The sequence below is a fragment of the Lynx canadensis genome, chromosome B1, assembly GCF_007474595.2.
Source record: "Lynx canadensis isolate LIC74 chromosome B1, mLynCan4.pri.v2, whole genome shotgun sequence".
In the NCBI taxonomy this organism is placed as follows: Eukaryota; Metazoa; Chordata; class Mammalia; order Carnivora; family Felidae; genus Lynx; species Lynx canadensis.
The window spans coordinates 68,945,046-68,961,115 of NC_044306.2; the positions used below are offsets into that span (position 1 = coordinate 68,945,046).

At 40.1% G+C, this 16,070-nt stretch overlaps 1 protein-coding gene across 6 annotated transcripts in view; it reads right to left on the reverse strand.

The window, feature by feature from the left end:
• RAPGEF2 (Rap guanine nucleotide exchange factor 2) overlaps window positions 1-14,723 on the reverse strand; it is a 247,027-nt gene extending 232,304 nt beyond the window's left edge. For all 6 annotated transcript variants that reach the window (XM_030312818.1, XM_030312814.1, XM_030312815.1 and 3 more), the window contains exon 1: window positions 14,594-14,723. In XM_030312818.1, the coding sequence (XP_030168678.1) occupies window positions 14,594-14,662 (69 nt within the window). In that variant the 5' untranslated portion in view covers window positions 14,663-14,723. The remainder of the gene's footprint in view (window positions 1-14,593) is intronic.
• Between the last annotated feature and the right edge of the window lie 1,347 nt (window positions 14,724-16,070).

Genomic DNA, 16,070 nt, shown 5'->3' on the forward strand with positions numbered 1-16,070 from the left:
TAAGGCATCTAATTAGAAATAAAGACAAAATTTTGCTGATGATATTGCTATATTAATAGAAAGAGCCCCTCAAAATTATAAAATACACTCTCATAGCAAAGTTTGGTCCACTCCTCACCCTATCAAATATTAAAAAGGAACTTTCCACTTCTCAGAGGTTTAACTGATAGCAGTACTGAATAATCACCCCACACTCACACTTCCAAAAGTATCTGCATTTTCACATAGATGAAAGTCTAAGGGAAAGGGCAAACTTTTTCTGTAAAGAGCCAGACAGTAAAATGCTTCAGGCTTTGCAGGCCACATAGTCTCTGTCAGCTACTCGACTCAGCCTCTATAACACGAAAACAGCCACAGACAATATGTAAAGAATGAGAATGGCTGTGTTCCAATAAAACTTTACACAGAAAAACAGGCTATGGGTTGAATTTGGTCCAAGGGCAATAGTTTGCTCACCCTGATGCAGAGGATTAAATTTTTGAGCTTGCTGGCTCTCTCTCTGTTGACATGGAGAAATTCACTGAACTACTCTTGTTTATTTCCTCTATTCAGGAGTCCAAACTAGATCAGAGATTTTCAACATTTTTTTTTAGTAGTGAATCTCCTTTTTCTAATAAAAACTTAAGTGTGCAAGCTAGGCTAGATCTCCAGGCCTCTGCAAAGGCCCCTCAGAAGCTTCCCAGGGCCCATCTACAGGTCTGTGGGACAATGATCTAAGGTTCCACTCAATACCAAGAACCAATACTGATATGTTTTCCTAACACCTCTCTCTCTCTCTCTCTCTCTCTCTCTCTCTCTCTCTCTCTGTCACTTTAGGCATCATCAGAAGGTAAGGGAATCATTCTAAGGATTAGAGGCCTTCCAGATACTCCAGAAATCATATCATCTTCCATGAAGAAGTTACATGTCAAAATTAAAAATAAAGTACTGGTGAAAAGCTGAAGACAGTGAAGTGAAAGTTAAACACTCCTCTATGTATTTAAGTAATGTCTCTTGCTAAAAATCTACAACAAGTTTACTTAGGATAAATTTTCTAACAGCTTACTTTTTCTTAGAGTTTTATATGTAATCAGTAAGTTGAGTAAGATTTCAATAGAGTATATTTAATCTATTCCTAACACCACCTCTTAAGTTAATATATTAGCATATAAGTCATTCTACAATTAAAAAATGGTCTTATCTATTAAAATGGGTCAAGGCTAGAATCTCTACTTAGTAACAGTCAGAAAATTAGCCCTAGATACTAGAATTGAATTTAATTTTGTAACTTGGGTCTGTCATTAATTTAAATTACTGTTCCTGACAATAATCAAAAATCTCAAAGTAATAAATTTGCATAATAGGACAAAGTGTCCCAGGAACCCAGAGAAAAAATTTATACTCTCTGCTAAATGCCAATGAAAACACCATGCAAATGACAGTTTAAAATATTAACACCAAAGTGATGTCTCACAGGGAGGCAACTGCCTGATACTCAATAAAAATAACTTTGTCCCACAAAGGACATGTTGCTATAAAAAAGGAGGACTTACGTGTTACAGAAACTGAACCAAAAATTATTTCTCCTTTTCAAGCTCTTATTCAACTTGTTATTAATATGGAAGAATTTAATTACTTTCCCCCCTGTATCTCAAACTCTCAGGAAAGAAAGATCAAGTCATTAAATATTTATTAGCTCCAATTCTGCACCAAGGAGTATGCCAAGTCCTGAGCTTGAAAGATGGATAGTTAAGTCCCTGACCAGTAAGCTCTCTAGTGAGGTTGATAGATACAGTGCAAGCTAATCCAGTTTAAATGAAATCAGGGTCCTAACTCAGACTCCAATTTCAGACATTACACTCCACCTCACCCACCTCAAACAAGTAACTTATGAAAACACACACTATTTTTAAATGACAAATAACCACGACTCTTTCCAATAACATTTCTAGTCATTAGCTCCTGATAGCAAATTGTTTAACTGACCTCACTACACATAAGCACCATTTATCTATATAAATCTTGAATGCTACCATAAAAAGCCCATAACTAAACACAATTGCACTAAGGCAGGACACCTTGCATACTTGAAGTTTTAGTGTCAAAACTAGTCTTGTATAACATTCAATGTCAAACCATTTTTCTTAAAGACATGTTTATGACAGACGTATGGACTCAACAAAGTACAGAAAACTAAACAGCTATCTTTTACAAATGTTTTGTATACAAATGTATATGTATGTATAAAGTGATGACTCAACTTCTGGGAGGAATGACAATTGTAGCCTTAAAGTCACAGAAAAACAACAAAGTATTACTACACGTAGTAATATAAGACACACAAATGGAGCACATTAAAAAATGAAAATTTCTGAAATTTTAAAAATGGAGTAAATTTGAAACAAGAGTAACTAATTTAGAAATATAAGCCTAGGGGCGCCTGGGTGGCGCAGTCGGTTAAGCGTCCGACTTCAGCCAGGTCACTGTCAAAGAACTTTAATATACATGAACACATTTAATCTTCACAATATGAGGTAATATTACCATACACACCCATCAATCCTTGATGAAGGTAAAACTTTCATCAATCCTTGACAAAACCGTAACATAATAAAACAAAGCTTAAATTAATTTATTCTGTGATTTTCTATTTTTATATCAAAATGTCCTTTCTTTTATGAAATAGGAATAGTGGAGAACAAGTTTACATTCATTTTAACATGCTTAGCTGGCAAAATAAGTGACAAATCAATGTCAGTGCCCCAGTGTTTTATGAAATTTTAATAGTCCATTAAATCCAAAGGTCTGAAACCCATTAAAGTTAGGTAACCAGCCCCGGACCACAAAGGAGTTTGACATCAAAATCCAAGATCATACATAAGGACTAGGTCACATGAAGGAAATAACACTAACTGAACTCAGAACAACTATTCTGTGAATACAGTTAAAGATATAAATGTATAAGTACAAAGGAAAATAGCCAGCCCAGAATACATAAAGTGGGAACAAGGACTTCTAAAGAAAAATGACTTTACCATGTTACCTCCCACACAGAGTTTTCTCTGTGTGACATAGATTTAAACCATACCAAAGAAAATGGAATCAAGATAGGAATTCCCATTCATCCCAATCATTGGATTTGGAGATTCATGCTGGAATGAACTTTTGGGTCCTACATTGTCTGCCTCTAAAAGAAGTTTGTGGTCTCCTAAATAGAAAGACAAGGGACAGGTATGCAGATGAAATTTGCCCCCTCAAGTTTGCTCCTCAATTTCTTCCAGCTCTACATGAATGGAGATTAGGAACAAAACTGAAAGGCAGTCAAATTCTCCTTACCTCAATTCTTGGCTTTTTATGCTACTGCATTTCATTATTTTAAACTCTTAACTTTTTAAAACTCCTCTCTGGTTGTTTGGAAATGTACACATTTGATGAAGCAGTTTCTTAATACAATAAGTAATGTAACTGAGATGGCCAAATATTTCTAACTTCACCACGTATTTTCTAATAAATTTGAATGAGCTTAAAAGAAACAAGAGTTTGCAAGACTGCATAACATATCATAGCTTGAATAATACAGTTATATATACAGAACTCAATGAATGTTAAAATAAATAGGTTTAGCCTACACCTACATATTTTCACATTTTTTATTTTGAAGACTTTAGTTACTTTAAAGCCCGGTCAACTCTTTTCTTTTTCACTTGTGCCCTCAAATGTAATTTATTACTGAAAACATCAAACATAAAAACTCTTAAAATACAGAAACTAAGTGGTTTATATCTTTATAATTAAAAATAGTAAATAATTTCAGACTTATAATTTATTTGTAGTTATCTCAAATATTAGGTGCCATATTTTTAATCCAATCTTCCAGTGCCAGTTTTTTTCAGAAGAAAAAAAAAAGTACTTAATATACAAATACAGCATGCATTCTCCAGTATTTACCACAATAAATAGGAAAAGTAAGTGGCTAATTGAAGGAGAAGAGGGCTGGGAAAGGGGATGGATGGCAGAAGTTGGCTTTATAACTGAAATACAAAGGTGTACATATGAATAAATTTTTTTGTAAAGATATTTCTACTTTGAACTGATTTAAAAGAAATTCCTTTTTTTTATTCTAATACAAAAAGTCCTAAAAAGTACTGAAAGTACAGACCACATTCAGCTTAGATAGTATTATCACCTCCATACTAGTAATAGTGCCTCTGACCATCTTAAACACACCCTTGCCTCTTCCTTCGCTCCACCCCCTCATGCCCACCAAAAGTAATAATTTAGATAATTTTTACATTCACAGGAAAGGAAAAGAGAAAGGAGAGAATCTACAACCTTAATTTCACCTAGACTCATTTCCTTAAGCTACTACCACAATTTCTTTTCTATTGTACTTAATGTACATGGAATATTTTATTTCCTACGTTTTTTCTTATACCAAATGTACAAAGTCACTAAAATTCAGGATTATGAAACATTCAAAACTGGTAAAATATATGGCATTTTGTGAATATCTACAAGATTCAGATAGGAATAAAGGTGAACAGTTAAAAACTTATTTCAGCTCTTCTTGTCCACTTATCCGTTAGTGTGTATGTGCACTTTAAATTTCTTCCAACTAATATATTGCTTCACCCACATCATTAATGGTCCAAAGCACACAAAATATTTAGCTAGAAAGGACCAGGCTCTTCAATAAGATTAAGTCATTAATCAGGAAAAAGATGATTTTCCAAAGTATCTTAATTTGAGGCCCCTTATCAGAGTCACAATAAAACTCCAAAAGCTATGCCTTTTTTTAACTTAATTTTGAAATAACTTTAGAATAAAAGAGTCAGACAAAAACAGTTCAGAGATCCTATGTATTCATCTAGCTTCCCATAATTTAACAAATAAAATAACCATAGTAAAATTATCTAACTGATAAAATTTCACCAACTTTCCTAGTACCATTTTTTTTTTTTTCCTGGTCCAGAATCTAATCCAGAATCTCACAACTCATTTAGTTACCACATTTCCTTAGACTCAATCCGTAACAATTCTTCAGCATTTCTGGACGCTTTTGAGCACTGTACAGTTACTTTGTAGAATGTCCTAAAATTTGAGTTTGCCTGATATTTTCTGACATTTAGGTTGAAGCATTTTTAGTAAGAATACTATCACAAATGTACCCTTCTCAATGTAGCATAAGGTTGGATGATATGTCTTATTACTGGGGTTAAAAAGAAACAACAGGCCCAAAGTGGAGTCACTTGCACTAAACCCACGTAACCAAACCAAGACTTAATAATTAGTCTTAACTGGTCAACACCAATGAGGTAGCTTGCCACATAGATCCTTTCCATCCTCCAGAGAAAGATGAAGTAATCTGCTTTCATTATCCCTTCTCCCTTCTGCCTTCTATTTTCTACATCTTCTGGGAGCTCCTTCCTGTTTGCTAGATGGGATGCTGCCTGGTTCAAGAACCATTCAATAAAGCCAATTAGATCCTTAAATTTACTCAGTTGAGTTTTGTTACTTCGCACTGGTGACATAACTTTGATTAACCTGGTTCACTTAGTGTCTACCAGTTTTCCTCACTATAAAAGCACTGATTTCTCCTTTTGCTTTTTGGTTTTTTAAAATTTTTTTAATGTTTACTTATTTTTGAGAGACAGTGAGAGACACAGAGCGTGAGGGGGACAGAAGCAGAGAGAGAGGGAGACACAGAATCCGAAGGAGGCTCCAGGCTCTGAGCTGTCAGCAGAGAGCCTGATGCAGGGCTTGAACCCACAAACCATGAGATTATGACTTGAGCTGAAGTCGAACGCTTAACTGACTGAGCCACCCAGGAGCCTCTGATTTCCTCTTTTAATTAATTAATCTTGGGGAGATAATTTGAGACTATGCAAATATTCTGACGACATCCGATATATATCTCTCATCATATTTTCACCCACTAATTTTGACATCAACTGAGGATTCTTGCTTACAACAATTATTATGATGTTTGTCTACTTGTGATTTTCTATTTCCATCATTCTTTCTGAATACTTTTTTTAATTGGAATTCTACAGTAACAAAGAGCAATCTCTTCTCCCCCACTTATCTATTTATTCAATTATTTACTTATATTGGTATGAGCTCATGGATATTTTTCCCTCAGAAGTTATAACTCTGTTTTGTTGTTCAAACTGACCACTGGGACTCCTTTGTAAATACATTCATTAGACTTTCTTCTGAATTGTAAAAATGTCACTTCAGTTAGGGATGATCAAGGGTTTGTTGTTTTGTTTTGTTTAATGAGGGATCATTGATAGCTATGGTTAGATTTACCACTTCCATTATGAGCCCCCCCCCAAAAAAAATTTTATGGAAAGAAATTATATGTATTGAAACATCCCAATGGGTTATACCATCACAACTCTTGCTCATTCAAGACCTTATAATCTTTGGTTATTATTTTATACATATTAACATGGAATTTTCTCATCATTGTCACTATTTAAATCCACTTTAACTCCCACTCCCTTGGTATTTCAGGAACACAACTCAAACCACTCAATGACAATAGTAGAAATTCATTTTAGCCAAAAGGTAATAAGCTTTCATTATGCTGAGTGAAAAAAAGCCAATCCCAAAGGTCAAATATTGTATGATTCCATGTATTTAACACTTTTTAAATGACAAAATTTTACCAATGGAGAACAGATTAGTCCTTGACAGAGGCAGGGTCAGGGAATGATTGTGTCTACACAAGGGCAACAGGAGGAATTCTTATGGTGATGGATTGTTCTGTATCTAGACTGTGCAAATGCCAATATCTTGGTTGTGATATTCTAGTTGCACAAAAGGCTGTTAATGGAGAAAATTGGGTAAAGGGTTCACATGATCTCTGCATTATTTCTTACAACTACATGTGAATCAATTATCTGAAACTACCAAGTTTAAAAAAAAAGATAATGAGTTTTTACTTGAGTGAATACTCAGGAGAAATCAGATAATCATCAGTGTGCCTCAACCCTTCAGATCCACTGGTTGCTAGGTAGCTTCTCAGAAAGTTACTACCAGGTCTCTTCAGAATAACCAGCTAATGGCTAATTCTTCTTTAGGGTTTCATCTCTTCTTAGTAGCTTTTATGTTGGGTGGCAGCAAATACCATGAGCTAGAGAAGAACAGGAAAGTGCTAAGGGCCAATTATTATGGTGAGTGTTGGTTTGTCAACTAAACTACCAACTGTTAATAGGATCAAAATATACATTTTTGGGGCGCCTGGGTGGCGCAGTCGGTTAAGCGTCCGACTTCAGCCAGGTCACGATCTCGCGGTCCGGGAGTTCGAGCCCCGCGTCAGGCTCTGGGCTGATGGCTCAGAGCCTGGAGCCTGTTTCTGATTCTGTGTCTCCCTCTCTCTCTGCTCCTCCCCCGTTCATGCTCTGTCTCTCTCTGTCCCAAAAATACATAAACTTTGAAAAAAAAAATACATTTTTATTTCAATTCATTTAGCTCATATTAAGGTATTTGAGAAATCCTAAACACCCACAATTTATGATTTTCAACTTGCAAGAAGACAAGCAATGAGAAACTACAGCAAGAAAAAAGAGGGTTTAGTTCCAATGACGAAACAAAGTTCCCCTTCAAGTCACAAATGCCAACTCCTCCAAAACACTTTTTATGATTAAGGATGTGAAAGCACAGAAATTGTGGAGCCAAGACAATTTAAAATGCAAGAACTAAACTTCCCACCCCACAAAAACTAAGCCCACCAGGACCACAAAGGTAACCCTTTCACAAACTGAAGGAGAAAAGGAAACACCTGAGTACAACAAGAAACACATAAGGTAATCAGTTTGGTAAAGTAGTGGTTAATTAGCACGTGAGACCAGAGGGTTTTTTTTTTTTTTTCCTGAAAAGATAAAATCCTAACAGCCTAAATAAAGTAGCAATCAGCTTGTTTTTCTCCACATAAAGGCTGACATTATAACTACTATACATATTTTGACTAACTCAATCTCTGACAATGCTACAAAAGAGCAATAATATGTACTTATAACTGGCTTCTCCTACCTAACTTCTCAACATCAACCTATTGAAACAAAAATGGTATGGGGAGTAAGGAACTGTTCTCAAACACTTACTACAATCATTACCTTGTGCCATCATAAGTCAATGGTTCATTTTTATATAAATAAATCCATTTTTCCTTCTTAAATTGAGATATTAATCTCTTCCAAAGGACAGAATGCTTAAAAACCACATCATTACAAATTAAGAAATACTAACCTATTCAGCATATGATAAATCAGATATTTTACATTAGATTCCAGAAGGTAGAGGGGCACCTGGGTGGCTCAGTTGGTTAAGCGTCTGATTCTTGACTTTGGCTCAGGTCATCTCACACTTCGTGGGTTCGAGCACCATGTCAGCTCTGCCCTGACAGCACAGAGCCTGCTTGGGATTCTGTCTCCCCCTCACTCTGTGCCCCTCCCCACTTGCTCTCTTTCTCTCTCTCAAAATAAATAAAATAAACAAAAAAAAATTTTCTTAGATTCCAAAATGTAGAAGATATCAAAGTTTAAGGTGGAAAAAAAGTATAAGTTAAAAAAAATTTTTATTAATAAAAAAAATTTAGCAACTTAGAAATTTTTCCTATGAATTAGGAAATGTTGATCATTACCATTTGCCGTGATTAGGCTGTAACTAGCATCATGTGCACATCGTTTGATACAATTAGTAGCTGATATAAATGTGCACACATTCATTCAGCCAGTCTGTCCAACAAATCCTACTACTGCAATAATTCTACTCTATCTCCACCATGTAAATCAAGCTCCCAACCACCTCAAGCCTGAAGAACAGACATCAGCCTTTAACAAAATTCTTGGTCTCCTCTCCTCCCCTTCCAACCACAACCATCTACACTCCAGTGAAATAACTCCCCACCTCCTATTCATTCCCATGGCTCCAAGCACAGGGAACAAAGGCCTACACGTATTTTCTTACAACCACGTGTGCTACTTGTATGACAGCAGGTCAGTCTGGAATAGCCTGCATGCCCCCTAGTCCACTGACTGGTAAATTCCTACTACCCTAAGACTCACTACATGGTTGTCTAAAAAGTTCACAGCCTCTTCAGTGTTAGCACAGGACATCTCATCCAGAGAGCCCACAGCCTCTTCAGTTTTGGCATAGGACATCTGCTACAGTCTGGCACTAATGAATCACATCCTACTTAAAAGATACAATACACTGGTGAGTTACCTGAGGGACAGATGTCTCATTTCATCTTCGAATTCCCAAGGTCTGGTAAAAAGTATTTCATTAACATGTTCTACGATGAGGGGCGCCTGAGTGGCTCAGTTGGTTAAGCTTCTGACTTCAGCTCAGGTCATGATCTCATGGTTTGTGAGTTTGAGCCCCACATCAGTCTCTGTGCTGACAGCTCAGAGCCTGGAGCCTGCTTTGGACTCTGTGTCTCCCTCCCTCTCTGTCCCTCCCCACTCATGCTCTGTCTCTACCTCTGTCTCAAAAATAAACATTAAAAAAAATTTTTTGTAATGTGCTATAATGATAACTACTATTAGATATTGCACTAAATAGTAAGTGTATTTTCTTTCACTTAATCCACAAAACAACCTCAGGAAGCTATTATCCTCATTTACAGATGAGAGAATTGTCTGGTGCCAAAAACAGGGTGAGGAGAGGGAATGGCTCATAAAATTCAGATATCAAAGAACTATCACCACATTTCCTTATCTTTCTAGTCTAGATCAAAGTTACTTCAGGTAATTACAATTCTTCCTTACCTATAAAACTTATTTTACAAAATAAGTAACTAAAAAACAAGTTTTCAAATAAGAAGCACAGTCTGCGTTTTTAAAAGGTTTTTATATCCTTACTTCAGATAGTCAATTTATATCCCACTGTTACTATATGTGACTTGAATTTCAAATATCACCAAAGGTAGACCTCATGTTATCATTTAACTCCCCACAAAATCCACCTAAAGTTGTTTTCACACCCACAGAAATATTAAAAACCATAAAACCACAAATAGGTAGTTTTCTTATGAATCAAAGAATTTTTGATTTCAAGAACTAAGCTTTGGAATGATAGTGTATCCTCCCTTTCTTATTAAAGGGCAAGACTTTAATAAAATGATAATAGAAGGTTATGGCTTATTTTGTTGTTTTACATCCTTTCTTGAAGGGAAAAAATGAAACAAGTTAGCAACTGAGTAGTCCTCTTGCTTTTCTTAGTTTTATTTTATTATTTTTTGTAACTGTTCTGTTAAAGCCCAGGGTCTGAGAAGAACTACATTAAACCAGTCCACATACAGCAATGCAGTTGGAGACATTCATTTTGAACCTCAGCCAAGATATGCAAAGCTAATTATGGAACTGTTAATTACTAAATGTTTAAAAGCTTATGTGAAGGCAACTAAGTTTCTACTAATATTACAAAAGAATGTTAATTTTTACCAGAAATTTAAGTACTCACCCATTCAAAGTCACATGCTAATACAGTCTGAAATTAGTATTTCAGTTAAAAATGTGTGTATTTTTTAACCTACAAATTCAAATATCATTGTTAGAAAAGGTAAATGCCTATGGCCAAACACGAATTACTTAGTGAAACATGCTTTTCAAAATTGCACAAAAGTCGGGGCACCTGAGTGGCTCGGTCGGTTAAGCGTCTAACTTCAGCTCAGGTCATGATCTCCGTGAGCTGGAGTCCCGCGTGGGGCTCTGTGCTGACAGCTCAGACCTGGAGCCTGCTTCAGATTCTGTATCTCCCTCTCTCTCTGCCCCTTCCCCACTCGTGCTCTGTCTCTATCTCTCAAAAATAAGTAAACGTTAAAAAAAAATTTTTTTAATTGCACAAAAATCATTTAGTTGTGTTTTTTGAACAAAAACTACATAAGAACCAAATATTTATTACTAGAGCCCCGAAATGAGCTAAAATATAATCAAAGTGTAAGTTATCAAATGAAAATATGAAACTGCTCATAAACAATGATAAAAAGAACCTCAAATGGAAAATGTAACTGTAATAAACACAATTCTTCCCACTAGATTTAAAAGTTAAATATTTACCAGAGATATTCTTTTGTGCAGATTCTCATAATTTAAAGTTCTCTGGGCAAAAGGTATTTTTTCAGCCCTCTCATAATGACTAAGTGACTTTGCAAAGAATTAAGTCTTAACACTGTTATGAACTCTCAGCTGAAAAATTCATGAGTTAACATCTAAATTGAAAGGTGCAAGAGCCCAAAAAATTTCAATAGTGAGGACAAAATAATATTAACTAGGAAGAAATGAGATGTGGCTGTTTTACATATACCATTTTAAAAAATTACTTTTATAACTACCTAAAAACACATTAAATTAGATCTTGAAAGAAAACAATAAGGCAATAGATGTCTCACCTGAAAAAACTAAAAACATGCATATAAACACTACAGAAGCAACTACAAAGGGTCTGAACTCAACAAGTTAATAAAATGGTTTAGAAAAAGCATTTTATTGTTTAAAGCCTTGGGGGATAAAGCTGCTTGCAATTTATTTACATCTTTAACTTTACTAAATTGCTTTGGTGACCAAGCTTCTCATTTAAATGATTAAAGCATAAACCCAAATAGTTTAATAAAGCAATTACTTAAGAGTCCTGTTTTTCAACAGAGGTGCCCTGAAAAATATCAATAGAACATTTAGTGTACATTATTTTCAAGGGGTTATTTAGAATACAGTGCCCCACTGATTAAAATTTATCCAGGTTTCCAGACACATAATGTGGGACACACACTGGATCAAAGATTTTTTCATCCTCTCAGAATATCAGATGAAAGAGTGACAGACTCTTAAATCTATGCATGATTTGGCTAAAAATTCAGGTGGCTTTTTTTTTTTTTTTCACCTTACCATTCTGCCTCTCTAATGATGTGGCTAAATAGGTTCCTATTTTTCAGGTGTGCAGGAAAAGCTCCCTAATTTGCAGTCTCTATGTTTATACTGGGACTCTCCCCACCCTCAAATTCTCTTCTAGTTAACATCTTAGGTTACGTTAGTAACATCACTATTAACTTGTAGGCAACTGATTGACCCAAATACAAAGCTATGCCTTCAAGAGTTTGAGAGAGAAACTGGGATAGTGGGGTTTAAAACAAAACAAAACCTGAATTTAACAACAAAAAAATTATGTATTTCCTCTATTCTTTTATAGCATCTTCCTTTTGCCTGTAACGAGAATCATATGAACTCCTTTATCAAGTCTATGCCGAGAAACAGAAGGAAGCATGACAGCAAAACTTTCCTAATTCACATCCTTCTTTTCATGATACCAAGTTTATTTAATACATTTGTTTTCTTCATATTACAAAAGTCTAACTCTCAAGCATGAATGAGAAAATAGTACCAAATAACTTCCGGTCCTTAACAAAGCACTCAATATAAAAAGCACCTTCTATCAAAACATGTTTTTTACTTTTGGGCACATATCAAACTTTTACAAGATTATTTTTGACAAGCCAGGTAAGGATGGGAAAACATTCACATTTCAAGATACTTTCTCTTTAACACAATAATAAGCAAACATGACGTTTGTGTTAGTAATAACCAAATGAACATCAAAGTTAATACGGCTGATACTTAATGTTCAAAATGTTTGATAGCTTTCTCTGTGTTTACTTTTCCTATGAAGGTTTGGTGGAGGGAAATGTGCTTTCAGATTATCAATGAAGCTTTCATCTTGCAGTGTTAGTAGTAACTGGCCCATTTCTGAATCAGGCCAAGTTCTATGCTAGGTCAGTTTTTACTCTATTCTACACAACTGGCACAAGAAGAGGAAAGTTTAACAGTTCATTTATTTGGCACAATCCACATGCTTTCACAGTGGAGGTTTTGTCTCTTCCAGTCTTCTTTGGTGCCCCCCCTCCCCGCCCCAACTGATAGGTTTTAAGTCATTGCTATTCTAATTAATCAACTAAAAGGCACAACTCTCCCCACCCCCCACCCTCTAATTTCCACTAAAGGCCTATGACATCATTTTCTGACCCGCCTTTCTAGGTTCTAATATTCTCAACTTGCCTTGCTGGGTTGTAATATTCTCAACTTGTATGATTTCATTTGGCACTTCAAACACTGAAAGGAATTGACATATCTCACTGAAATTTGCTTTTCCATCACACAACATGCATTTTCACATGCAGAAGACTGGTTCAATTGACAATTTTAAAACAAACAGTAGAGGAGGAAGGCACATGGGAGGCAGTGCAACACCCAGGGAGGGACAAGATCAAAGCAGGACACTGCTTGGTTTTGATAAAATAATCCTTTAGAATTGGAACTTTCCGGAGACACAGTGAAATGAATATTCTCGTAAAATTATCACACATCTTCCACTCTTTTAGTAAATATGTGTGATCTGTGATCCCCCAGATGTGATGGCTCCATCAGGAAAAATGAAAAATCAGAAACGGTACCAGGTGCCATTCTTGGGCCTTGTCCAATGGCAGCCAGTGAAAGATTCTATTTTATTCTGTTCTCCCCACATTAAATAATAATAATCAACATCAGAGAAGGAGAGCATTTGGGTATGAACAGATGGCGTCCAACACCTAACCAGCGAAGCAACTCTTTCAGGCATCAGATCCTAAATGTCTGATGGTCCCAAGGATCAGAAGGGCTTATTTGACAAGAGGGTTGGCAGCAAGATCCCCTGTAGTTACCATCCCAATGCTTAGGAATATGCGTCATTAGCCAGTCAGCAACTAAAAGCAAAAAAAAAAAAAAAAAAAAAATCTAACCACCACATTTTTATACAATTTCCCCCTCTCTAGTCCAACTTGAAGCGACCAAATCCGACACCATCAGCAACAACTCCACTTAAAGAAAAAGGAAAAATAAGCCCGATGGTAAACGAACGTATAAAGGTTAACAAACTTATCTAATTCTGACAAGGTTGTGCAACACCAAAAGAATCCGCAGGGTGCCCTTTCCGGGGGTGTATCTGAATATGCCTGCTCTGCAGTTATGCCCGCAATTTAAACCAAAGGCACTAAGCTAGCTAATCAACTTTTCTTCCCCTGCACTGGAAAGCAGCATCCCTTTTTCAAAGAAGCAAAATACTAAATACACAAACATCCCAATGTTTTACTTCAGAAGGTCAACACGGATTAGTCTTTCGCAGAGCCATACAAGTTTCCTTCCTATACCTTTCCGAACACCACAGAACTCTAAAGGTAAAGGGGGCCACAAGCCTGGGAAAGAAAGGGGCCTGCAGCCAGGGCGGCGGGAGTAGCTGGCCACGGGGAGGTGAGTCCCCCCTCCCCCCGAGACTCAGAAGCCCTAGTGTACCACTGGGAAGAGGAGAAGCTAATTGGAGAATTCCCTCCTCCGCCTAGCAAACGTAGGGGGAAGGTCAGTAATGGGGAGGGCAGAGAAAAGGAGAATATCGAGGAGAGGGAAAAATAAACCCAGGACGACCAGGGGAAAAGATACAGAGATGAAATGCCATGGGAAGTTAGGGGTCCTAATGCGAGAAGTGGGGTGCGCGGGGCCAACCGTGTCAGGAAGGGGAGACTGGAACGGGAAAGGGCGCAGCCTGCGAGGCACAAATCCAGCCAAGTCCCGGCGAGTCTCACCTGGGGGGTCCTCTCGGCGGGGTTCTTCATCACCGCTTGGCGGAAGCTGTTATCCACGTAGGACGCCATCTCCCCCCGTGGGCCCGGCCGGGGCCGCTCCGCACCCTCGTCGGCCTCCTCCCGGCCCAGAGCAGCCGCTGCCTCCGCCCTGCGCGCTCCGCCCGCCTGCCCGCCCGCCGGCGGCTAATAAGCCAAACCGCGGCGGCGGCGGGGCCTACGGGGGGGCGGCTCCGCTGGGCCCGGCGGCCCGGAGCGCGGGACAGGCGCTCAGGAGACCCGGCGGGAGAGCGAGGCCGCGCGAAGGGGGCGGGCAGCGCGCAGCTCCCGAGCCCCGCGGCCCGGAGGGTCCCTGCGGGCGCTCCGCGACCGGGAACTCCCCTTCCTCCTCCTCTTCTTCCTCGCCGCTCAGCCGGGAAAGGCTTCCTGGCGCGCCCGGCTCCCTCCGGGCCTGGCTCGACACGCCTCCCCCGGCTCCACTCCGGGGACAGTGGCGGCTCCTCCTGGCCCCGGCGGGCCTGAGTTATTTTTAGGGAGGTACAAGCGACAGTAAAGAAGGGGAAGGCTGCAGGCAGACGGGGCCTCCTCTCCCCTCCGGCGCGGAGGGTCGCCCCCTCCTCTCAGGGGCTCACGCCGCCGCCCGGGAGTCTCCGCGAAGCACTCGGATCTCCCGCGTCCCCAGTCCTCCGGCACTTGGGCGCCGCAGCCGCCGTCGGGACGACTGGCTCAGGTCCGGGCGCTGCGAAGCCCGATCGCCGCCGCCACCGCTCCTAGTCTCCGTCTATTGGGCTCGGCCGTCCCTCCCGACTGCTGCTGCATCCCCTCGGGCCGCCCCGCCGCCGCCGCCGCCGCCGCCTCTGCTGCTCGGGCCGCCGCCGTGGGCTCCGCCGCCACCGCCTCCCCCCATCAGCGCGCCCGGAGCGGAGCTGCCCCGGCGCCGGCGCCGCCGCGGCCAGAGCACCCGGCCGGGGCTGCAGACCTCCGGCCCAGTCGCTCTCGGCAACTTTGTTCCCGGTCTGCGCGGGGCGGGGGAGGGGGAAGAGGGGGCCGCGGGCAGCCCAGGTCCGGACTCCCGGCGGCGGGCGTCCGAGGGCGGAGGGCCAGGAGCCGAGAGCCGCGCACAGCCCCCTCGGAGAGAGTATTTGGGAAGCGGCGACTCCCCCTCCGCTTCCTCCGCCTCTTCCTCCTCCTGCGCCTTCTCCGGCCGCCGGAGCCGCTCCTCAGGGAGGAAGCGGCCTCCGGGGCTTGTTGCTTTGTGCTGCAACCATGGTGAGGAGTGAGTGACAAGGCGGAGGCGAGTCGGCTGGCGCCGCATCATCGGGGGGCGGGGCGTCCCCGTCGCGCTCGGTCCCGCCTCCTCGCGCTCCCTGCGCCCGCCCGTCGGCCGCGCCCTCCCGCCGGAGCAGCACCTTCGGTCGCCGCCAGGTGAGGCCGGCTCTCGGGCTGCCGGAGGGTCGCAGCGCCCTCGGCTGAGCTGGCT